At 43.8% G+C, this 24,076-nt stretch overlaps 1 protein-coding gene across 3 annotated transcripts; it reads right to left on the reverse strand.

The window, feature by feature from the left end:
• Positions 1 to 62: 62 nt before the first annotated feature.
• Positions 63 to 20,896, reverse strand: LOC115769736. Of its 3 annotated transcripts, none has more exons than XM_030714673.1 (6): positions 20,519 to 20,896; positions 4,429 to 4,988; positions 4,215 to 4,331; positions 3,832 to 3,870; positions 984 to 3,549; positions 63 to 914 (listed from the first exon to the last, which is right to left on the reverse strand). In XM_030714673.1, exons 2-6 carry the CDS (start codon positions 4,867 to 4,869, stop codon positions 349 to 351), a joined length of 3,729 nt encoding a protein of 1,242 aa, XP_030570533.1. In that variant the 5' UTR covers positions 4,870 to 4,988; positions 20,519 to 20,896; the 3' UTR covers positions 63 to 348. The 3 variants fall into 3 exon arrangements, with proteins under 3 accessions (XP_030570533.1, XP_030570534.1, XP_030570535.1); XM_030714674.1 differs by lacking the exon at positions 20,519 to 20,896 and adding an exon at positions 5,591 to 5,768; XM_030714675.1 differs by lacking the exons at positions 3,832 to 3,870; positions 20,519 to 20,896 and having other exon boundaries at positions 4,429 to 5,104.
• Between the last annotated feature and the right edge of the window lie 3,180 nt (positions 20,897 to 24,076).

Genomic DNA, 24,076 nt, shown 5'->3' on the forward strand with positions numbered 1-24,076 from the left:
ATTTATCAAAAATAATATGCCGTGTATTCTTTTCTATGTTTTATTCAATTTCAGTTTTTCCATTTTTTTTTTTTTTTTTTGCTGAGGGACTGCCAATTGTTGAGATCTAGTTTTTCATAGCGCGAAATGAGTTGGTTTTCTTTAATAAATTTTGAGTGGGTTTGTAGGGTTTTGTTTTGGGCCCGCCTGCCTATGTACAATCTAATAATAATACCGTTATGTGTGCTTGTGTGTGCTGCAGTTAGGTAACGTCTGTCCGCTTCCGTACGGTTCTCTTAACTTCTAGGTGTGTTGTTGTTGCTGTTGTATTGCACTTGAATTACAGTTACGGATACTTGAATGCCGGATCTACGTGCACTCAATGATCATGGGCTGGCTGGAGGACTCGATGACCGAGGGTCGATTCTCCTGCGTCTGCACGAGCGGCCCATGCAGATAGCCAGCGTCCGGCAGCGGCTTCAGCGACTTGGGCGAGTGCTGTGCCAGATGATGCGGTGGCCCCAGATGCTGCTGCTGCTGCTGTTGCTGCTGCTGCTGCTGCTGTTGCTGATGCGTTGGCGGCTGTCGGCCGGGCGAGGCCTGTGGCGGCTGCTGCTGCTGTTGCTGTTGCTGCTGTTGCAGGTGGTGTGGCGTTGTTGGCGGCGGCAGCTGATTGGCTGTGGTCAGCAGCATAGGCGGGCCGCCGTGTGGCGAGTGCATTAGGTGGCCCGGCGGCGCATTGCTCGCCTGCGCATGGGGCTGGTGGCCCTGCAGCTGCTGCATGTGCATGTGCTGCTGTCCATTGCCGCCCAGTGGAATGAGACGCGGCGGCGACTGAGCGCCGGCCAAATGACGCAGGCTCGGATGAACTGGATGCATATGCTGCTGCAGCTGCTCATAGGCCTCGCGCGAGTCCGGCTCCGGCAAATCCTTGTCTGCAAATGCAAAACCATTTTGAGCAACTGTTGAATGTGAAGCCGAGCCGAGCTGTGCTCTGAACTTACCCAGGCACTCGGAGGTGGCTGCCGCCGCCATGGCCAGTTCCTCCTCCAGATTGTTGGGCTTGCAGCTTGTGGTCTTCCAGTGCGTGCGCAGGCCGGAGGCGCTGATATACTTCTTGTCACAGCCCTGGCACACATATGGCCGATCATTTGTGTGGAGACGCTTGTGCAGCTTCAGATGGACGAATTGCGTAAACTTCTGCGGGCAGAGATCGCAGGCGTACGGCTTTTGGCCGCTGTGCAGCCGTAGATGCGTCTTCAGATTGGACGTGCTGGAGAAGCGCTTCTTGCAGATGTCGCACTGATGCGGCTTCTCGCCCGTGTGCACCAGATGATGCTTCTGCAGATGCGCCAGCTGGGTGAAGCTCTTCGTGCATACATTGCACTTGAACGGCCGCTCCCCGGAATGGGTGCGCAGATGCACCTTGAGATTGCTCAGCTGGCCAAAGGTCTTGCAGCACACATTGCACTCGTAGTGCATTTTGCCATCCTTCTTCTTCAGCGGATACGGTAGTGAGCGGTAGCCGCGCGAGGCCAGCGAATTGGGACTCAGGGGGCTGCCGCTGCGCGGGCACGAGTTGCCGTCCGGACTGAGACTGCTGGGCGGCGAGATGCGCAGCGGCGAGAGACGCTGCAGCGGCGTCAGCGGCTGCATCAGCGGATGGTTCAGCATTTGGGTGCTGCTCTGCAGCAGATGTAAATTGGAGGCGGAGCCGCCGCCGCTGGACGCGTTCGACTGGCGATCGAAGGGCGAGTGCGAGCTGTGCGGCGGAGAGTGGAACGTGGAGGTGGCCGCATGCATGGACTGCGCGCCCGGGTAGCCCACATAGCCGGCATAGCTGGGCGAATGGCTGCCCGGCTCGTAGGCGGCATGATGTGTCCTCGTCGGCGAATATATGACATTGTGATGATGATGCGAGGCGACGGGTGGCGGCGAACACTCGCCTTTGATCAGCGTAGCGCGGCTCAGGCTGAGCTCCTGCTCGCTCACAACGTGCGCGCCGCTCAGCTCCTGGGGCTGACCCAGATTGGAGCTGGAATCGGGACTGACGGCATTGCCATAGCGCTGCGACTTCTTGTAGCTGTAGGCCATCTCCGTGGGCGAGGTGGGCGGCGGTGTCGCTGCGTTCGCCTGCCTGCAGGCATTGGCTGCGGCGGCGGCGGCTTCCAGGCGATGCTGGCTGGTCAGTATGGTCTCCAGTATGCTCGAGCTGGGCTGGGTGAAGCGCACATAGCGCTCACCAGGTGGATCGGCCTCGTAGTAGGGCTTGCTTAGCGGCACAATGGTGCGCGTCTGGCCACCCGAGTTGTGCTCCAACACAATTACCGTCGAGGAGGCGGGCTGTGTGTTGGTTGGCTCCAGATGCTGCTGGTGCTGGTGCTGCTCCTCGCCTAGCGTTGTTGTGGTGGTGGGCGGGCACAGCGAGTCCTCGGAATGCGCTGCCGCTGCCGCCGCTGCTGCTGCCGCCGCCGCTGCCGCATGCAACTCGTGCAGCTCCTCCTCCTCCAAGCCGACGCCGGCTGGCGGCAGATGCTCATCCACGTCCTTGAGCGGTTCCGTTTTCACACAGCTCTTGTTTTTGAACTCGTACTTTAACGGCATTTTCACCTTGAATTTGCGGAACTCGTTCTTGTCCGACTCACAGCTGGGCGTGGCGACGGCGGCGACGGTGGGCGTGGTGGCTGGCGGCGTCACACTGCTGGGCTTTTGCGCCTGCGCAATGACCGTCTCCTTGGGCGCAATCGCCTTCTTGGAGCAGTCGAGCACATAGTTGTGCTCGCTCTCGCTGTCGCTGGAATCCTCCGGCGGCGTCAGGCCATCCTCCTGGCACTCGTTGCTGTGGTAGCCCTCATCGGAGCGCACCGACCGCACGCTGCCATCCTGCGGCGTCAGCTGATGCTCATAGTGCGCATCCTTGCCGCACAACGGCGACCCAGCCGTCTCCTTGTCGCAGCCGCTGCTGTTCAGCGGCGAACGATCCTGCCCAATGATCACGGACGCGTGCCGGCTGTGCTGTATATGCGGATGCAGCGAGTTGGAGCTGCTGCTGTTGTTGTTGTTGTTGTGGTTGCTGGTGGTGCTGACATGGGCAGGCGGACTGGCGCGTCGACAACATTGGGCAGCTGTTGTTGTTGTTGTTGGCGGAGGAGCAGCTGCTGCCGGCGGCGCACCTGGCAGATGGAGACCCATGACATAGGTGATGTGACTAACAGCCACCTCGGCGGGTATTTCAGGTGCGGCCATTGCATAATGGGGTTTCTTGTGCGCCAGCTCCTCGTCCTCATCTTCCTCCTCCTCGACATCCACGTCCTGCTTGCAGGCACCGAATATGGTGCGCTCCGGATCCACATCGTAGCCCAAGCGGCTGGCAAAATCCTTGCAATACCAGACCATCAGCTCCTCGTTGGGCAATATGTCGCGGGTGGTATAGAAATAGATGTTCTCCTGATGCTGGCACGCAACCAGATTCATGACCGACAAGCTGTACGCCGAGGCTACATAGCGCATCCAATTCGATTGGGAACGATCCGAGCCGTCCAGATAATAATAATCATCATCTTTGAAGATCTACGGAAAGTGATGAGAATAGAGAGACCGAGATTGGAGAATGCTGGATTTGATATTTTCCTTGGCAACAGCAACAAGTTGAAGATACAACAACACAGAAAACAAACTACAAAAGAGAGCAAGCGCAGTGCTTGCTGAGCGATAGAGACAGAGTGAGTGAGTGAGTGAGCGAGAGAGAGAGAGAGCGAGCGTGAGTGCAGATAGATTTAGTGAGAGTAAGCGATGGAGAGAGTGCGTTGAAGGGTCAAAGAGTCACAAATAAAACAAAGCATAAAGTGGTACCTTAATATTCCCGTAGGTTATGTGGCGTGTTCCCTGCACCTGATTATTTTTTTGTTTTTTTGATTCAAATTCAAATCCAAATCCGCAACAAAATGCAAAATTGTAATTTGGAATTTTTATAAATGGTTGATTTGTCGGTTGTATTTTGTAGTTGGGTTATATATATTTGTATAGTAATTGGGTTGTTTTATTATTTGTTTTTTTTTTTTTGGTTTTGTTTTTGATATGCACATGAAATTAAAAATTAAGAGAAACCAGTTGGTTAGTCGCATAGTTTTTGCTTGTTTCAAAAGGTAGCAAAATGCAGCAAATTAAAAATATGTTAACCATAGTTTTGTTTAAACAAAAACCAGTTAATGCCCATTAATTGATTGTGTGCTTACCCGCCAGAAATATCGCGCCTTATTCTTATCATTTGGATAATTTGAGGTTGGAATGCCTTCGAATGGGCCAAAGCGTGTGCCGCGCGGTATGACTCCGCTGCTCCAAACTCCTTCAGTCTGCACAGAGAGAGCGAGAGAGAGAGAGGGAGAGAGTTAGCTCTGTTTGATGGCTGAACACCCTCACATCCAGCGAGCTTTTGCGCTCTGCACTCACCTTAACATTTGGCGTTGAGTAGACCATGGAGGACTTGAGCGTCAGGCTGCGCGGCAGCGTCTTATCCGCACGATTGGGCAGGCCGCGCTCCGCCTGCACGTCGGGCACCAGATATACGGCCAGACGCTCGAAGTCCTCCTCGCGCATGCGCGTCACATCGTAATCCTGTGTGCCATCCGGCGTTGGACTCCGACTGCGACTGCGCGAGCGTCGCAGCAGCTTTGCATGATGATGTGGATGCTGTGCATGATGCGGATGATGCGGATGTGGATGCTGTTGCTGTATGGCTATGTGTGTTTGTTGTTGCTGCTGCTGCTGCTGCTGTGGATTGCCGGCCATCTTCATTGTGGCGGACATTTGTTGCACTTGTTGCGGCGGCGGCAGCGCCTGCTGCTGTTGCTGCTGCTGCGGCTGCTGTTGATGATGATGATGTCCATGCATTTTAAATTTACAGCTAATTGTTGTTGCTATTTGCTTCTTAATGCTAAGCTTAAGTGCGCTTTTGTGTTGTTGTATTGCTTAGGCTGCTAGCTGTTGTTGTATTTAAAGTTTCACTTGATCTGCAAAGATAACGGGGCGGGAGAGAGAAACAAAATAGAGCTTTAGTACGCGCTGTGAATGTTCTGTGCTGCTTTTCACTTTTTTTCTTCCAGGGCTATTAATAAATGCGTCACTCACACACACACACACATACACATACAGACGCATACACGCACACACTTCAACAGAGACAGGCAAAGCTTCGCCCACTCACTCAAAACTACACTCAAAAATGTGCCTCTATAAATGTGTGCGTGGGTTCGTGTGTGTGTGTGTGTGTGCCTGCAGTGTTGCATTCGTATTTCAATGGCGTCGTCGTTGCTGTCGTTATCGGGAAAATAGCGGCAAAAAGCGTTAACGGCGGAGCGTCGAGTGGCTTCGGTTCGACGCCGTCATCGTGCATGTGTGTGTGTGTGTGTGTGTGTGTGTGTGTGTGTGTGTGTGTGTGTGTGTGTTTGCATAGTTCAAGATTGCGGCCTTAATGGAGGTTACGCGTTCACGTTCAGGGGCATTCAGAGGCAAATCTCTTTCCCCACCAAAAAAAAAAAAAGTATATATATGCATATTCTTATCGAAGTTTAAGGCAAATCATTTGGAAACTCATTCAGAATTTGACACTCACGTGAGGCTGTTACGTTTTTTATTTTTGTTTGTTATATTTTTATTTTGGCCAACTGCTGTTTGTACTCTCGTTTTGCTGCTTTTTGCGCTTATTAATGACAGTTACTTTGTTCCAAATATACAAATTTGAATTCATATATTCCTGTGAATTGAGCCGCTGAATTCTTAATTTTTTTTATTTATATTGTTGTTGCTCGCACACTGAATAATTTCAATAATTTATTGCTTCGTTTCTTGTTGTAGTTGTTGTTGTTGTTGTTTGTTTTAATTTTTGGACTTTCGTGCTGGCAAATTACGCATCACTTTCTGTTTCGTTGCTGGTTTTCGTGCTCGATATATTACGCATACGCCGCGTTGACCAGCCGAAAAAGCTTACATTGTTGACTGCAGCCAGCAAATTTCCAGCAATTTTGAAAAAAATTTGAATTAATTTCTTAGAGTTTTAGCAATTTTCGGTTAACATTTGATTAATGTACATTGTTGAAGTTTGCGAACCGGCGGTGAGAATAACACCGTTAGCGAGAACAACCGACCGCACCGCATACCCGATTGCACTGAACCAGCTCACGGCAGCGACATCAGAAATATTTTGTGTTTTCCCGTTGGATTCTCAAACCCGCTCGCAAATCAAATTGCGCTCACAAATGCAGCTATGCGGAAATGTATAGCGGCAACAACAGCAACAATAGCTACAGTGGAGGGCAACAAAAATGCATCGGGCAACAAATGCAAAGAAAACAAAAACAAGAAAAACTAAAATTATTAAACTAATGTGCAAAAAAGTTTTTAGAATGAACGCTGTGCCCATCCACACAGACGCGGACCGAGTGTTCCTACTACTGACCCACATATACACAATATACATGCAACCGGCACAGGCGCCATGCTCAAAGCTCGCTCGCCTCTGCCTCTGCCGCTGCCTCTGCTGCTGCCGCTGCAGTTAGACTAGGGAGAGACCGCGAGCGACCCGGCATTACCAATGAATGCACTCACTCAGCTGCAGCAGCGACGGCAACGACGGCAGCGGCGCCAGCGCAGCCGAAAAAACTGTTTATCGCTCAAGTTTATTCAAGGGTTGCGCTTTTGAGCGTCATGCAAAAAAGCTTTCGCAGTTGCTTGGCGAATTCGTGCGGACTGCATTTCGCCGGGCGCTTTCAGCATCGGCGGGGCTGCTGCTACTTCCGCTGCTGTCGCTGTCGCTGGCGTCCCAACGGTGGTTGCAATCTAACGTTACTTTCTGTCTCTTCTTTGCGTGGTTTGTTTTTGTTTTTGCTGCGCCGCCGCTCAATCATAAACTTATTGTGCAAGGCTGGCAAAGGAATTGACGGCGGCAGCTTCCATATTGATGAGCCTCACATTTTCTTGCGAGTTTTTTTTTTTTTATGATGAGCTTGTGAGTTGCCTGTTAGTGGCAGACAATGCCACAAGTGTGCTGCATGCTGACAGCTATGGAATTCGAGATGTCCAATTATGTTGCCAGCTAGATGCAGCATGTCAATTAATTTAGAGCCTGCTTTACATAAGCATGTCCCATCATACAAAATATTACTTCTAAGCTGAGATCGTTGATTGGGCGAAGAAGCTTTAAAAAGCTATCAATCAAGCTAGCTATTGGCTGGCTGAGAGTTAGGTTAAGAAAGGAAACTTCTTAGTCTTAAGGCGAAACTGAACATTATTAGCATATTCCAGATTTTTAAAAGTATTCAAACTTATATTTTCAATTGCCTTCAAATCTATTGATTAAAGTAAGGCAAAGATTAAAATTCGCAAACGGTTCAAGCTTAAAGCTTTCCGTTGAGATCTCAGATAGCATAGGAAACATGAGTTATAAGATCTGCAACATATGTCCATATAAACCTGAATAGCTATTTTATATATATTTAGAGTCTTATCAGATATGCATTTAAGTTCTTTTGATAACAGCTCATTATTTACAGACCACTTAAGAATTGTAATCATAAATAAATATATATTTTTACTAACCAACAGCACTCACCCAATAGTTAAAGTGTTTTGCCATTGGCTTAACGGTAATTTACAATGATCGTATACTATTTTGTATTCCGATTTTTATATTTTGGGTCTTTGCCGTAACTAAATCTGTGAGCTACACGCACGTAGAATGCGAACTGCGGCGACGTGCAGCATAAATGAGAACTTTTTGCCCAGACTTTGGCAAATGGCAATGGCGGCAACAACACGGATGCAAGCACATCGACACAGCTACAGATACAGATGCTGTATCTTTGTGCATGTGTTGCCGTCTGGTTGCACTTGCACTTGCGTTGCAATTGTAAAATTGCACTTCGATTCTATTTTGATGACTGCGGAAACGTGCGAACACTTTTGGCTAGCTGCATGTGCGTGTATCTGAGTGTGCATGTGGGTGTGTGTTTGCATTTGTGTTGGCAATTGGCGCCAGCCGCGAAATAGTTATTCACTTTTTTTCTCAATCTCAATTTTATTCTTATTTAAGGTACTTTCGATTTTGCACTGCTCGGCAATAAGGGACTTCTTTCTATAGCTAACTTTCGCTGAACGTTAACCAAAATTGGATAATGCATTGCTCTGTCGCATCTTAACATAGAACAGATGCGTTATGGCTCTAGGAAGTCGTCGGCATAAAAATAAATAACAAAATAAACTAGAATAATTGTGTATGTGTGTGTATGTTGGTGTGTGTGTGTGTGTGTGCAGATAGTGCGCCAAAAGCTTTTCGCTATCGCTATGAAAATGAAAATAAACAGCTGCACACACACTCACACACATCCACAAAGATTAATATGTTTACATGAGTATGTGTGTATGTGTTTATAAAGAGTTGCCTGCATTAGAAACAAAAAGTAAAAAGCTCAACGCTTTGCGTTTCTAATCATCGCACAATTGCATTTGAAGGACACGAGCGCAACGAGCGTAGGGCAGGTGGTGCGAACGGTTGGGGGCCCAGCGGGAATTGAACGCGAAATTTGCTTAGAGAGTGGCGCAGTAAATTAAAAATAAATAAGTGCCGCACAAACGCACACACACACGCACAACTGCACACTTACACGAACACATTTTGTGTACACAATATCATTTCGAAATAGTTGGCAAAACCTATGCATACCCTGCAATTGTTATAAGTAGGTTAAGAAAATACCAACAGAAACTGATTTAATATAATTATTTTGAGCTTAAAAATTTGTTTGAGATTTTAATAGAAAAACTGAAATATTTGCATACCCTACAATTGACATAAATAGTTTAAAACATTTAAGAAAAAACAAATAATTAAAATTGAGCTCAAAAATATGAAATGTTTTTACATTGTAAACTGATTTTTTGATTCTGATATTTGATAGAACTCATGCATACCCTACAATTGACATAAATATGTTAAGTAATAAAAAAAATATATTTATTTTTTTAAACACAATAAATTTAGACTGAGCCTTAAAAGCTTATTGAAATTGAGCTCAAAAATATATATTAATATATTAATTGGAAATTATTGTTAAGTTCTGATTCACTTAAACGTTTCACATGCCCGTTACACGCACACTGACTAATTCAATATACCCCATAAGCTTTACTTAGACAACAAAAGTAGCCATAAAAACGATTAGAAAATTGTCAACCGAAACGACTCGTCGAGTTTAACATTCAACTTGAACGCAGGCGACCCGCTGACGTTGCCGTCGTCATCATCAGCGTCGTCTCCGAGTGCATTTGCATTTTGATAAGCTTTTGCACATTGCGCATACGCCGTGTGTTACCGCCGCCTGTGGCTGCGTTAGCTATGCGCCCGACCATGTTCTTATGCATATAGTATACATATACATATGTATACATATATTTATATGTAGATGCATTTCTATATGTACGAATTGTCGTCTGAGTATTGATGCAATGCTCATAATAATTTTGTTATTCTAGACTGTGAAAAACTTCCGCAACGTCGTTGACGCTGCATCGATCTTTATCAAATTGCAATGGGGAAGCGTTGCGAAACGAAACAAAATGCAACAAATGCAATTACAACAACAATATTCAACAATAAAAACCAAACGTCGATATTTCGATTCAAGGACAAGTGCGCGATAGGCAACGCAAACTGTACTAACCGCAGCCCATATACTACCTATATATATACATATATATATATATATATATATATATATATAGATATATATATATATATATATATAGATATATATATATATATATATAGAGTATTACTGATAACTGCTGCAACAAAGGCCATAAAATGTCCGCTTACATAGCGCCGTCTCGCTCGGGCTGGTTGGGTGTCAGGGCTCAGTGGGTGGCCTTGCGAATAGTGCTATCTAGGAAATCTACGCATATCTGTTGGGTAGTCTCAATGAATAAACAAATTTCACGATGTATTTATAAGTGCAATGCAAATATTTGTTTATATTCGGGAGTGCCTGGGTCGTTCGTATTGTGTATTGCGTTTTCCACTAAAACATTTTCTAATCGGCTTTCCCATCCACCAGGCAACACTTCGTTTTCGCGTGTGTGTATTTCCCTGATGATTCAGTTGTGAAGGGTGCGATTTTAAAGACATGTGGAAAGTAAACGCCGGAAAAGCCATAGAACTTGACAACAGGAGAGTAAGCTAATCAGATAAGTTGCTGAAATTTACTAGCTATGAGGATGCTATTTTTCTGAAGAGCAGGCACTTAAAGCCAGTTAGAACTGATTGTGAATTATAATTGAAGTTTAAGCTGAAAGCGGGAGAGTAAATGAGGGGAAGGGGGAGGGCGAGATTGGACTCTAGATCTGTGGTTCAAGTAGTTACATGAGAGAGGAACAGAAAGAAAACGTTTTCCAGATTAAGTTTTTGTTTATGAAGAACAGGCACTTAAATAAAGTTAGAACTAATTGCGAATTATAAATGCAGCTTAAGTTGAAAACGAGATACAGAGGGAGAGAACAAGACTGACCGGGATTTGTGGCTCAATTAGTTCCATGAGAGGAGACGTATTCTCTAAGTTACAAGTTATTAATATGTAGATTAAATAGGTGGGGATCTAAAGATCTTAAAGATTTTTAAATATTTGAAATATTTGTGTGTAAATAAAAATTATATTTATTGCTAACAAATATTTATTTATATATTTTTGAATAATGCATTCAAATATTTTGTTTCCTTTTGGTTGGAAATTGAAACCTAACTAGATCTCAAGGACGCAGGGAAGTCTATACTTTATAGATGACTATACTTTATAGTAATGTGTAAAAAACATATATATGTAAATATTGCTATTTATACATCAATATTTATTGAACTTGTAGAACATTTTCACATTGAGTAATGATGAATTTATTATTTACAAAAGTCTACGGGCTGCGTGTGGCACAAATTATGGTGTTTATGCATTTAGATACGGCTACAAAAACAAAAAAACGAAAACAAACGAAAACAATTTGCGAGTAACTACAAAACAAAATTTTGAACGGGCGTGCAACAACCCGGAAATATAAATACAAAATGTGCGCTGCAGCAGAGGCTAGAGAAATAACAACAACAACAACAACAACAGCAAATCCGCGACAAATATCTGACAGAATTTGTTGTAACGTTGAGTACTCGCATTTATTTTATGTGCATGCAAAAACGAAACGAAAGCACACCAAACGAAGGGCTAGAGGGGAACTGGGGGGAAGTGGGCGCTGGTAGAGTGGGCAAACAGCGCGGGGTTGTGTGTATGGGGGCGGTGCATTCAGCTGATAAAACAAAATTGTGTGCCAAGCTGAGCTAGTATGCGTACATGTGTGCGCGTGTGTGTGTGCGCGCAATAATTGCCAGAGCTTTTTTCATTTTGTAGTGTAGCGGTAAGGTAGGGTGTGAGGAGGGGGGAGGGAGGGGGGTGACTAGGGGCGATTGCAGTCAGTCAGTCAGTCAGTGAGCAGCATCATCATCATAACCTTGAGTCACAAGTCGAGAATGTGCATGCGAATAGAATGCACAAATGGAACGATGCAACGATGCGCACGTCGAATTTTCAGTATGCAAAGTATCTGAGAGCGTGTATCTTTTGTGCACTGACTAGCTGCACTCATTATCTAATAAAAGCAAGCAAGCCTGAAATTAATATTTGCAATTCAAGGGCAACAGCAAACGAAATAAAAATTGCAATTCAATTTATGCTAATTAAAATTGATATCAAAATAAAATATGTATATATATACATATGTATATGTAATAGCAAGCACACACACACACACACACAGATAAATACTATGTATCTATAACAGCGAGCTCTACAGACAGCAACCCCCACCCCTGCCACAACCGCAGCGGCCAGCCAAGGGTTGCACGGGTTGTGTAAAAGTATTGTTGCGGTTTCGTTGCACTTTAACCTTGAAATTTGTTGCTCGCATTTAGCGCATGTGCAATAGCAATGCAATTGAGCGCGCTCACTCTCTCCCACCCTCCCACTGGCCCTCTCTCGCTCTCTCTCTCTTACTCTGCTTATCAATTGGTTGCTGCTTTTTGTCAGTGTTCGCATATTAATTAGCTTCCCGTCGCTCAGTTGCTGCTGCTTCAGTCTACACGAGCCCAAGTCTCGCAGTCGGCTTTGCATTTAAACAAAAATTTCATTTTTACTGCAACAATAACAACAATTAAAAGCGAAAGTATATTAAACCTTAACAGATCTGTATATGCGAAACAATAAATAAATGAATATATATATATATATATATATATATATATTTGCAATCGAAATGTATCCGCCCCAATTGCTGGGCGCAGTCTTGATTTTTTTCTGTTTTGCGAAATGCTTATAAATCACACAGTCTTCACATACACACACATCAATATATATATGTATATATATATATATATATTTATATATGTTTATATATAGTTACGTGTGTGTTTATAGGTGCAATTGATTGCCTTGTTTTATTGGCTTTTCGGCTTTGACGTAGGTCGTTTGGCCGCCTAATCATAAATTAAATGCAACTTTTTCGCCTTCGCCCCACTTCGCCTCGCTTCGCCGCACAATTCGTTGCCCTCTTATCGGCTACCATTTAGTTACAGTTAGCTGGAGCTGCTGCTTCTTCTGCTTTTACATTTGCCATGCACTTGCCTTTTCTTATCAGCTGATTTAGAATTTATTCTGCTTCTATTTTTTTTTTCTTTGTTTTTTTTCTGACTTATTGCGCAGTGAAAGTTTTACATTTTGTTGTTGATTTTGTTAGTGTTAATTAAAGTATTCAATTTTGCCGTTGAGTTTGCTGAGAGAATTTTTTGCATACCTTGCGCTACAATTTTAACTGAGAGGCATATAAGTTCGAGCAGGCAAGTTAATCGCAATCGATAAAAGTTGCTTTAAATATACATAAAGTAAAGTTTAAGCGAAATGCGTTAGAGACGCCTGGAAGCATGCTACGAAAATTGTGCAGGAGTTGTAGAAAGCAATAAAATAATTGATAATAACTTATTTATTCATCTCAGTTCTTCCTTAAAGCCAAACAAATGTTAATTTTAAGGATTTGTCTGCATAGAGATTTGATATAATATTTCAATGTAATCAAGTACATGTTCATATTTCATGGCCCAACTAGCTTAAATGCCTGCCTACTTGTTGACTTGGAGAGCTCCGCAATAGAGTTGCATCATCTGCAGCTGTCGCACTGGGGTCATTGCACCCAAAGGTCAAATGCAGCGCAGACAGTTGACAGTTGCATGCCACATGGGGCATGATGTCATGGCTACCAGCTAGTAGATGCCGCTGCCAAAAGAACAATTTCGCCACAACCGACAAAAATTGCGAGCAACAATTAGTATGAAAAAAGAACTGGAAATTTCTATAAGCAAGCCGAGATTAAGATGTCCGCGCTCAGGTAGCTAACTGCAAACGCAGGCAGCGAAGCGGCTTAAAAGGATATGTATGGTCGCCATAATCCTGTGTGCGAGATTACCTTGACGAAACAACAACAACAAACACGACCTACGACAAAGCGATTGAAAATGCGCATAAATTCGAGACATGGAGCGGCGCTGGGGGCGGACGCAGACAGGAGCAGACTGACTGGCTGTGGGTGTGTATGTGTGTGTGTGTGTGAGGGGGCGGGTGTGCGGAAAAAAGTCAAAGTAAAATTTGCCAGACAACAGAAAAGGCGAACGACCCTTTTCAGGCAGCGCCAGACGACGCCAGTTCGAAGTTTCCATACGGGGAAGTGGCTGCAGCAGACGCCTTGCCAATGTTGCCACATTATGTTGGGGCAGGGCCCGACGCAGCCGTCGCTGCCAATGCTGCTGCTGCTGCTGCTGCCTCTGTTGCTGTTGCTGCTGCTGCTGCTGCTGCTCATTATCCTTTTCGCTTTTCATACATAAATCGCTGGCGCGTTCATTGAACTTTTGGGCACGTACGTTGCACGGTCGTCGGCTTTTGCCGGCTGCCAGTGGTATACACACCCAATACGGAAAGCGAAACACACAAACGACAGGACAACGACAGCAAAAGCTGTACACAATGCACAGCACAGACAGCAGACGAGGACGACGAGGACGACGACGACGGCGAGGATGAGGACGAGGACAACGACGAGCCAAACGAAGGTCCAGCTGCTGCTGCTAATGCTGCTTCTGGGCCTGGGCAGCCGCCGCGCTTTGGGTTGTGGTCTTGACAGTGTGCAGTTTGTGCAGTGCGTCGTGCTCGTTGTTGGCGCCGGCTGCGCAGCGACTGCGGGCAAGGACCCTGAATGCAGCGGCAAGACTATGTTGGCGCGGCGCAGGCGCCAGCGCACAAAATTTCACTTTTAATTTTTTGCACTCCAGTCATTCAGACAGAACGGCAACGATTCGATTTCGATGCGTGCAAGCGAGACAACAATAGCAGCAGCGGCAGCGGCAGCGGCGTCTGCTGCTTGTTGTTGTCTGTGTCTAGCGTGGAGTCAGGACTCGCGAGGCTCCTGCTGCTGTTGCTGCTGCTGCCATTACTGGCTGCGAATTTTGGAAGGTTATTGAACTGCCACAAACAGCAGCAGCAGCAGCAGTATTGGGTAAAAAAAAAGAAAGGCAAGAACTTTCACAGAACATGAGGCGGCGAGCTTTATGGTGCGCTAGGACATGGTCAGCCAGCGCCTGGCACCGGGCCCCAGGCACTGGGCACTGGACATGCTCATGCCGCAGAAAAGCAAAAGTATACAATTAATGCTATGTATTTTAGGATTTACCTTTTCCTTAGATTTGTTGCACAAGAATTTTGGTATTGTTTTTGGTCTCTCAGTCTCATTAACGCTCAAGTATTGGCCAAAATGCATTTTAAACGCGATTTGAAGAAACTGATTATCGCAAAAGTATCGCGAAAATAGATACGATAAAAGTATAGAGTTCTACGGCCGTATGAACACATTGCCACGGTCTGTTCGGCTTGCCGTATTTCTGGGATATATAGACTATATATACAGAGCGTACGCTCGACGAGCCTTATGCACTAGAATCTTACACTTAAACGGCACTAAATCGATTTGCTTGAACACATTTGTGGTATATCATTTGATTTTTTTTTTTTTGTATAAAATGCAAAACTATTTTATTATTATCATATTTTTCTATTTTATTTTTATTTATTTTTTTTTTTTATTTTTTGTTTGTCCACGCGACGCGGCTGCTACGCCTGCCAGACATGACCTGCCCAACGCGCTAACATCCCGAGTCAGGACTGAAGCGACTGCCAGTTCAGCGGCTGCCACTTGGCCAGCCCGCTGTCGCAGCCGCTGCCGCTGTCGCAGTCGCCGTCGCAGTTGCCGTCAGCGGCGACAGCGAATGCAGCCCGAACGCAGTGCAGACAGTAAACAAGCAGACATGCAAGGGGACCAAGGGGCCAAAAGGGCGGGCAGGGGCTCTGAAGTGGGGTTGGCACTTGCACTTGGCATGAGCTGAACTCGCGCATTTAATAATAACAACAATGCGAAAGGCAGCGATACAAGGGCGGCGTCCGTCGCCAGCATTCGCAGTCGAGCCGAGTCTGCACTGCAGTCGGCGCCACGCTAGGGGTTGTTGCCAGGCTCCCTCCCGTCTAGGGGCCCTGTGGTGTTGTGCAGCGCTGCATGGTGCTGTGATTTACGCAGAAAAACCCAAGCCGTTTTATTGGGCTAGGTCTGTCTATGCAACACGAAGCTTTGAAAGCTAACAGGAAATGCTTGCTTGTAATATTTGGCCTGATAATAGTAGAGGAAATGTAAAGCAGCTGGGTTCTTTTATAGATATTAATAGATTAGCTTAACTCTGCTCCTGTATCTATGTGCAGCAAAGGATTATGGACAGCATTTCTACACTTGCCCCAAAAGAAGACACATTTTTATTTCTGGATACAAATAATAACTGACTGTGTGCGTAACCTTGTTCAGATAGCTTTAGCTCTGTAAAATCTTCAGATAAGATAAGATTTTACTGGCCTGGGAAATAAATTGCACTATTTATAGCAAATTGTTGCATAAAGTCAAGCAAATCTTATCTGAAAGTCTAGTTTTAACAAATAATTGCTAATTAATCTTATCAATAAAATGCCATGTAAAGTTTTTATCCAAGCACACGTATTTTTCTTGCAGTGCATCGGAACTGCAGCGCTTCGCAATCTAAAGCTCTGCAGCTAAGCTCGCTCTCTATTTCTCTCTCTCTCTCTCTCGCCCGCTGCAAGTGCATGCTTTGTTGGAAAAGTTCGCACGCCAGAGAGTTGATTGCGTTTTCTATGCCCTGCGACAGTTGACAATGAACTACAGAGCCAGAAACCGGAAGTATTCACCTGAACTCAACATTATGCAAGCTGGCGCAGTTAAAGCTCTAGCAAAAGCTTGGGCCCAGCCGCAAAACGTCTATTAATAAAATTTCAAGTACGTTTTAATGGGCGAGCAACTGTAAAAAGAGTATAAAGAAAAGCGTGCAGCAGAAGGCGACACATTAAATACCGTTACACAGGTTGGGCTGTGTGCTTATTAAAAGAAGTCATTCTGTCATAGTCAAATGGCAATTACAGGCGCGCTGACTTCGTGGGTCGCATAACGTAATGCGGCTGATTACGAATTGCGTATGCGTGGCGCGTAAATGAACATAATTTGATTTCAACAATACGAACAACAACAACAATAATCGAAACAAAAGAGTCAGCGTGTCAGCTCCACCAAAAAAAAAATGGGGAGAGAGATGCCCACCCACTGAACTGCGCCGATCGGCGTTGCGCTGGCTTCGTCAATGTCACAGTCAATGCACAAAAGCAACAACAACAACAACAACAACAATGCCTGCATTTACAGCTAGCAGCAAACGCCACACGCGATAGTGTCGGAACAGCAACAACAACAACAGCAACAACAACATGACACAGAACCTGTCGCTGCAAAGTTCAACAAAAGCAGCAGCAGCAGCCGTAGCAGCAGCGACTCAGCCGCCTCGGCGCATGCGCTTACGCTCTGAGCGCAAACGGGCACACACGAAGCCGCGCGCTGCTCTCCACTCGCGCTTGTCTGTGTATGCATGTGTGTGTGTGTGTGTGTTGGTGTTGCTTTGGTTATAACGCGCTTGAGTAGGTCGGTCATTGAACTGGCGAACTTGTTTTCTTTTCATGCCTCTTTTACTGTGTGTGCGTCCGTGTCTTTCGTTTGATTCTTTTGCATGGCCATTGCACACTTTCTTCCTGGTGTGCGCGCGCGCGCTCTCTTAAGCCACCTGTGCGCGCGCGCTCTCCCTCTCTTCCTCTCTTAGCCAGCGCTCTCTTAAGCTCTTAAGCTGTACATGAAGCTGAGATGCTGGCATGACTTGCATGTTGCTTGCAGTTGCAGTGCGTGGCAAGTGCACCGCCCAGAGCTGCAGTTGAAGCTGTCGCTGGAGCTGGAGCTGGAGCCTGGCCAACAAGCTCAGAGGCAAGCAACAATTCTAATTGTGCAGCAACAAAGAAAGCAAAAGGCGCTGCCACAGGCAAAGTCAATAACCCCGTGCAGTTGACTGCAGCTGCGGCAAAGAGTAAGAGTGATTTGATTCCCTTTTCATGACGTGACGGGCAGGCTTAGAAAATAAAAACAAGACGAATGAAAATGTGTAAGAAATAAGTGCATCGACAGGCAGAGCGCAGACAGTGAGTGCAACTGCTGCAGCAGCAAGAACTTGTTGGCGGCCCCAAGTGCAAGAACCTCGAACACACGCCATGTGCCCATGAGCATTTGCCAGTTGAACGCCCTTTTCACGGCAAATGATTCCCTGATGCCGATGCCGATGCTGAGCTGCCTTGCCAAGCCAAGCCTTGCCTTGCCTTGCCTTGGATTGCCTGCCTGCCTGGCGGCCTGCCTGCCTGTACCGCCGCGCAACCTGCCCCAACGCGGGCCCACCGCTGCAGCAAGGATGGTAACTAAATTGCAGCGTTGAACTGGTTTGGTTTGCGGCAAGCGGCAGATTCACTTTTTGTTTGGTCGCGCCCTTGCCAACAACATTCTAATGCTAGACTCCTATGTGTTTGCTGTCTCTCTCTCTCTCTCTGTCTCTATCTCTCACATGCGCCTTCTCTCTCTCTCTCTCTCTCTCTCTCTCTCAGAAATGAAAATGAAAACCGTTGTCAGGCTAGATTGAGTTCGTTGCCTAAGTCTTTTGTTTGGACGCGCAGTCATTGAACTCGGCCAACTCAGCATGTGTGTGCCTCTGCGTCCGTGTGTGTGTGTGTTTACATAACGCAATTCCCAAAAAAGCGCTCCTAAATTCGTGCCAAATATCAATAACAACAACAACAATCGAAGCAACAGCATTAGCTACAAATCATTGAGAGCAGCTTTTTGCCGCTGTCTCATTTGAAATGCAAAACAACCTTTTGCTTGAACGCCTGCTGCCAGCTTGTATAATACATATTGAACTGTGCCTGCCCCCCTTACTCCCCGCCCAGCCCTCGCACAGCTGATCTGTCACTCTGTATGCCATTTAAAATCAATTACAATTGAAGCTATTGCTGTCGACTTTAACAGGTGGCAACTGCGTCTTCGGACAGCTGCAGCTAATGACCTTGATATTGAAATTGAGCTTTGCATTTGCTTAGTGCCTTTGCTCTTGGCTTTGCCTTTGCTTTTGGTTTTGCTTTTGGTTTTGCCTTTGCTTTGTTCATTCATCTCGACGTGAAGCGTCAGCGTTCGCGCCACGTTTCGATTTCATTTCAAATTTGTTTTTGTTTAGACAATATATCACAACTTTTATTGTTGTTGTTGTAGTTTGTTGTTGTCGTGGTTATTGTTGTTGCTGTTACGGCGCTGCGAGTCATTTAAAGTCAAAGTCAAGGTTTTTCTGCCTTACGTCGCCAATTATTTTCGCATCTCTCTTTCTCTGCATCTCGCTCTCTCTCTCTCTCTCTGCCAAGCGCTTCTTATAATATATAATGTTACCAACTTTGTACGTTTATAAATATATGTATATATTTCTGGATATCTGTATGCCTTTCAATCTGTGTGTTTGCCCATTTATTGTTGCTGTTTATTTGTTTAAGGCCAGAAACTGGTTTTGTCTAATTATTTTTGTTGCTCACTTTGCTAGCTTCTTATTTTATTTGTATGATTATTAAAAATACAATTTATATATATAATATTTCTAATGAAATGCTATCCAGACTTGGCAGCTCCTCATCGTTGAGTCAGCGGCAAGTGGCCTAAGCGTATTTTGTTTTTAAGGCTTGATTTAATTTCTCATAAATTCGCCTTAAGAACTTTTTTATACACACCCCATTTTACTAGCCTGACAGTAATTAATCACTTTTGGGCTTTGTATGTTCTTTAATTTTGTTGTTTTTTTTTTTGTTTAGTAAGTTTGAAACTCGTTTTACCCACGGCTTGATTATATAATGCCTTTATGTATTAGCATAACGTACACTAGAAAGTCTTCATCATCATAGAAATTCTTGGCAACATCATGGTTAAAATTATACGCATTTATGTCGACTTTGTCTTAACATCTCTATTGTTGGCCATATTTCAGAGAAAGACAATTAACAAGACATAATTTGTTAGCAAATTGTTGAATTGAATGAAGTGTAAAAAAGACAATTAGCAATTCTCACTTGGTCTTGATGATAAACAAGAATTAATACTAATAATAATACAATTAAAGTGGCTGGCAAATTGATTATGCAATTTTTTATGTGGCCTTCTGTCTGGGATGAGTGTATTTATCGATGGCTCATTTGCATTGTTTTGGTTATTATGTAATGGCCAAGATAAACCAGGAAGTGTTCAGACAATTAAATTGTATGATCTTGTGTAAACAAATTACTATTAATCATCTAACACAAGTCATGGCGCGTTCGCGCTTAATACAAACTATTGTTAAGCGTGCTTTACTTTGAGTTTAGTTGCGGATTTTTTTTCTAAATGATGAAAAGATTTGCAATTGAGGTATGCAAATGCAATCTATGCGCTTTGGTTGCCTTAAAGATGGTTTTTCTTTAGACTTTCCAGAGATAAATGTTTCCAAGCGCAGTTTTAGCCGCACAATATAAAACCTATCCTAAAGATACATTCGGCATGTAACTATTTTACAGATTCAATTTTTTGGAATCTCAATTTAGTTGTTGGGAATATCTATAGCTATAAGCTCAGTTATCTAAAAAGGGCAAGAAAATGGAATTTTATTGAAATATAAGCCTTGATTATAACCATTTCATAGAACCCAACTCTGCGTGGTGCTTCTGGAAGGGTATGAGAGTTACGGCAACAAGTTTGGTAAGTTTATGGAAAGCTTTCTTTGCAGAACTTTCGAGAATCTTGAACAATTTTCTGGTAAGACCTTTACAGATAGATATTTAGATGCCACGACCAAGAGTTCCCACTGGACCTCAACTAAATGATTTGTTAGGCAACTACTTTTAATAAATAATTTAAAAATATGATAAAAATTAATTTGTAGACTATAAATATTTAAAAAAATATATATATAAATAACACTTACCATTGTTATCATTGTTTAAATGCATATCCGTGTTGCCTTAGTTGTTGTGTAGCTGCTGCTGCTGATGTTGTTGTAGTTGTTGTTGCTAATTTGAAATCCATTACGTAATAAATCCAAACGCTTAAATGCTGTTTACTTTTATTTGTATTTGTTGTTTTTCAATTATTATAAACACTAGTTGTTGTTGTGGTTGTTACACATTTTTGGCACTAAAGTGCACACTTGATTTTGTGGGCGGGGTATTTGAACTAATTGCCTAATTATATGTAAAAACTTTGCTATGATATCTTTTGTAGGCAGTCTTATCAATATGCAAAACACAAATTCTTAACTTTGTTGCACCTTTTGTTGTTTGTAGTTGTTGTTGCACAGAATTTGATTTGTTTAGTTTTGGAAGGTGTTTTTTTTTTATTTGTTGTTGTTGTTGTTGTTGTTGTAGACGATTCGCCGTAACGTGCACTTCTACTTCTTCTTCTTCTTCTAAAAGCAATAAAAACGTAACGCGTGCTGCTTACGAAACCATGTCTCGATCGTTTTGTTGCTTACGGGAAACTGAACTACGGATGAGTCGCGTTGCGACTTCAATGTCGAACGACAGCAGCGGCGACGTCGTTAGAGGCTTCTGAAAGCAGCAGCAGCAACAGCAGCAGCAGCGCCGACGCAAACAGATAGACTTTTTCAGCATTTCATTACACGACACGCACTCACACACGGACACGGACAACAGCTCTGCCCGCTGCTTTCTACAGCGACTCTTCTTTCTCTTCAAAACACGCACACACACACAGGCACAGACAGCACAACAGCGGCAGCTCAGGTGTCTCAGGTTCTTGATCACGCACACACACAAAGCCGCAGTCGCTGTCTCAGTCGCTGCCGCTGCTGCCTTCTTTTTACATTGAGCGCAACGCGTCGTCGCGGTATCTCTTCGGCTTCGTGTGTATGTGTGTGTGGTGAGCGCAACAGGCCAGAACTTTCATTCAAGGTGAGTGCGTCGGCAGAGCGGCAGCAGCGCCATCTCTTTGGCATTGAGCGCTGGCACTGCTGCCGCTATGCTTGTTGTTGGTGTTTTTTTTGCCTCGCTCTTTACTCAATAAATTCGTGCTTTTTGCAATAGTTCTAAACGCCTCTAACACATACACACACATACGGCCCATCAAATGGAGAGTGAGCGCAAATTGAGCATGCGAGCGTAAAATTACAACATTTTCAAGGCTCGCGGCAGCAGCAGCAGCAACAGCGGCAGCAGCAGTCGCTGCCGCAGCATTGATCTTGGCAATTGGCGCTCGCGCTCATTTGTTGAACTCTTCTAACAAGTTTAGAATCTGCGCAAGCCAAGCGCGACCAACCGCCACTTGTTCTCATTCTCTTAACCCGTTTCAAACACTCACTTACACACACACACTCACACACACGCACACATGCTGCTCGCGACGCGCTCTCACCCACTCTCTGACCAGGTGAATACTTGTGCTCAGCACTCGTACTCACAATTGCATGTAATTGGTTGTCGTTGTTGTTACTGTTGCTGTCGTTGTTGTTATTGCTGCTGTTGTTGTCGTTGTTGTTTGTTTGTTTTGGCGTATTAAATTTCATGATGCTATAATTGCATATTGTAATGGGCGAGCGTCTCAACAGAGTTGTTGTTATTTTTTTCAACTGGTTGTTTGCCCAAATTGGAACTGGCGAGTTGTCATTTTGCGTAGCTGAAAATAAATGCATAAATTATAATTATATTAAGGAAATAAGAACTAGAAACGTGTTAATAATATAGGGTAGTATAATTGGCTTTTAAACCAAATATAAATCTTTGAAATGTTTTTATGAAAACTTCAATTAAATCTATAAAAAAAATAAATACTAAACAAACTTATTCTACAGTTAAGTCAAGCATTAGAAAATTAACAAATAAAGGTTGATTGTATAACAAGATCTGAGGGAAGATATCTCCGGCGATTTGAACACAATATTCTAAGCCAACAAATTTTGAAATTGTTAAATAAATATAGAATGAGTATAAATTTAGAAAGAACCTTAAAGTTACTATTCAATTGGTTATCAAATTTTTTCTAAACTTCTTCTATAAGCCTTTTGGAGCTCTTAAAAAATCAAAACTTCTATATTTATTAGGTAAAATGCCAAAATTTTTTAAATTTTTGTTTTTTTGATTATCTGTGTTCAATTTACATATAGGATATTTTAATTAAACTTTTCCTAAACTAAGAAATATATAGCGCTAGGTGCTGATTATGTATATATATAATTTGGATAAAAATCAGTTTAAGACCATCTAACATCTGAAAAGGTAAGCGAAGCCATAATCTCAGGCCACGCACAAATCTTGAGAAAATCTTGAATTACAACAAATTAAATACAAAGGCCAGACAAAGGGCTTGGCGCAGAATTCAACAGGCGGAGTTAACCTTTAATTAAGGTTATTAAATATAGTTTTTTTTAATACATTTTCATAGATGCAAGCATGCGGACATTAGAATAAAACAGCGTTACGTACAAAAAGCTTCTTTATAAATACCATAGATTGCGTAATATAAGTTCTAAGAGCCTAGCGCTAGCCACAGAGATAAAAGGGCGGCAAATGAGATAAGACAATAGATCAAATAAATGCCAAATCATTATTTACAACAAAGACATTAAAATGGCAACTAATTGAAATTGGCATTTACATAACTAAAATGTAATTAACGAAGGTAGCCGCTCGTTGAGCTGCGGGCATTGAGAATACCAGCATCGAGCAGTTGCCAGCAGTTGGCAACCCGGCAATTTGGTAAGGTAATCAATATTTTTAGCATTAACTGAGCTCAACCTTGAACTCTGCGCGTTGGTGAACAAACAAAAAAAAAGCGCACAGAGGATTATGAAACGAATCAAAAGACACGCACAATAAATCAGTTGGTGGTTTCAGAAGATCTCCATAAGCCCGAAAGGCCTATAGAACTCCAGACAAGCCGCGCAAAAAGTCATTAGCTTTGCAACACTTACTATCATTTTCTATAAATAACAATTAAGGCATACAAAAGTTGATTCGCTCAGAACTTTAAAAAAGCGACGTGTCGGCTTCTAATGGACAATGGAACCAGCCAACGAACGAAATAATAAATAGAATGAAAAAAATCTAACGAAAGACACGCTCAAGAAACTTGGGAACTGTGGTCATTAGAACCTACTGCTGCGGCTGCTTGTCGTGCGGCACATAGAAAGCAAAAACGCTCCAACATGGGGTCAATAAATTCTTAAATAAATAAGGGGGAAAAAAAACGAAGCTGAAAAACCCGCCCAAAAAGGCAACACATAAGCATGAGCATGCGCGCAATTATAATATTTAGTAAATAAATCATCATTATATTTGTCGGATTTGGTTGATGTGCCTCGCGCTGATGATGAAACGCAGTTGATTTAAGAACTTTCCGAATTTCAAGAACCCAACTGATTAACGCAACTCAATAAATGTATTTTTGGCATATGCATAAAACTATTGCGTCTTGGTTAAAAAATAAGAATAAATACAAAAAAGTGGGAAAAGAAATATTCCCCGCGCTA

This window comes from Drosophila novamexicana, unplaced genomic scaffold (genome assembly GCF_003285875.2).
Source record: "Drosophila novamexicana strain 15010-1031.04,08,12 unplaced genomic scaffold, DnovRS2.1 tig00004554-arrow-pilon, whole genome shotgun sequence".
Taxonomy (NCBI): domain Eukaryota; kingdom Metazoa; phylum Arthropoda; class Insecta; order Diptera; family Drosophilidae; genus Drosophila; species Drosophila novamexicana.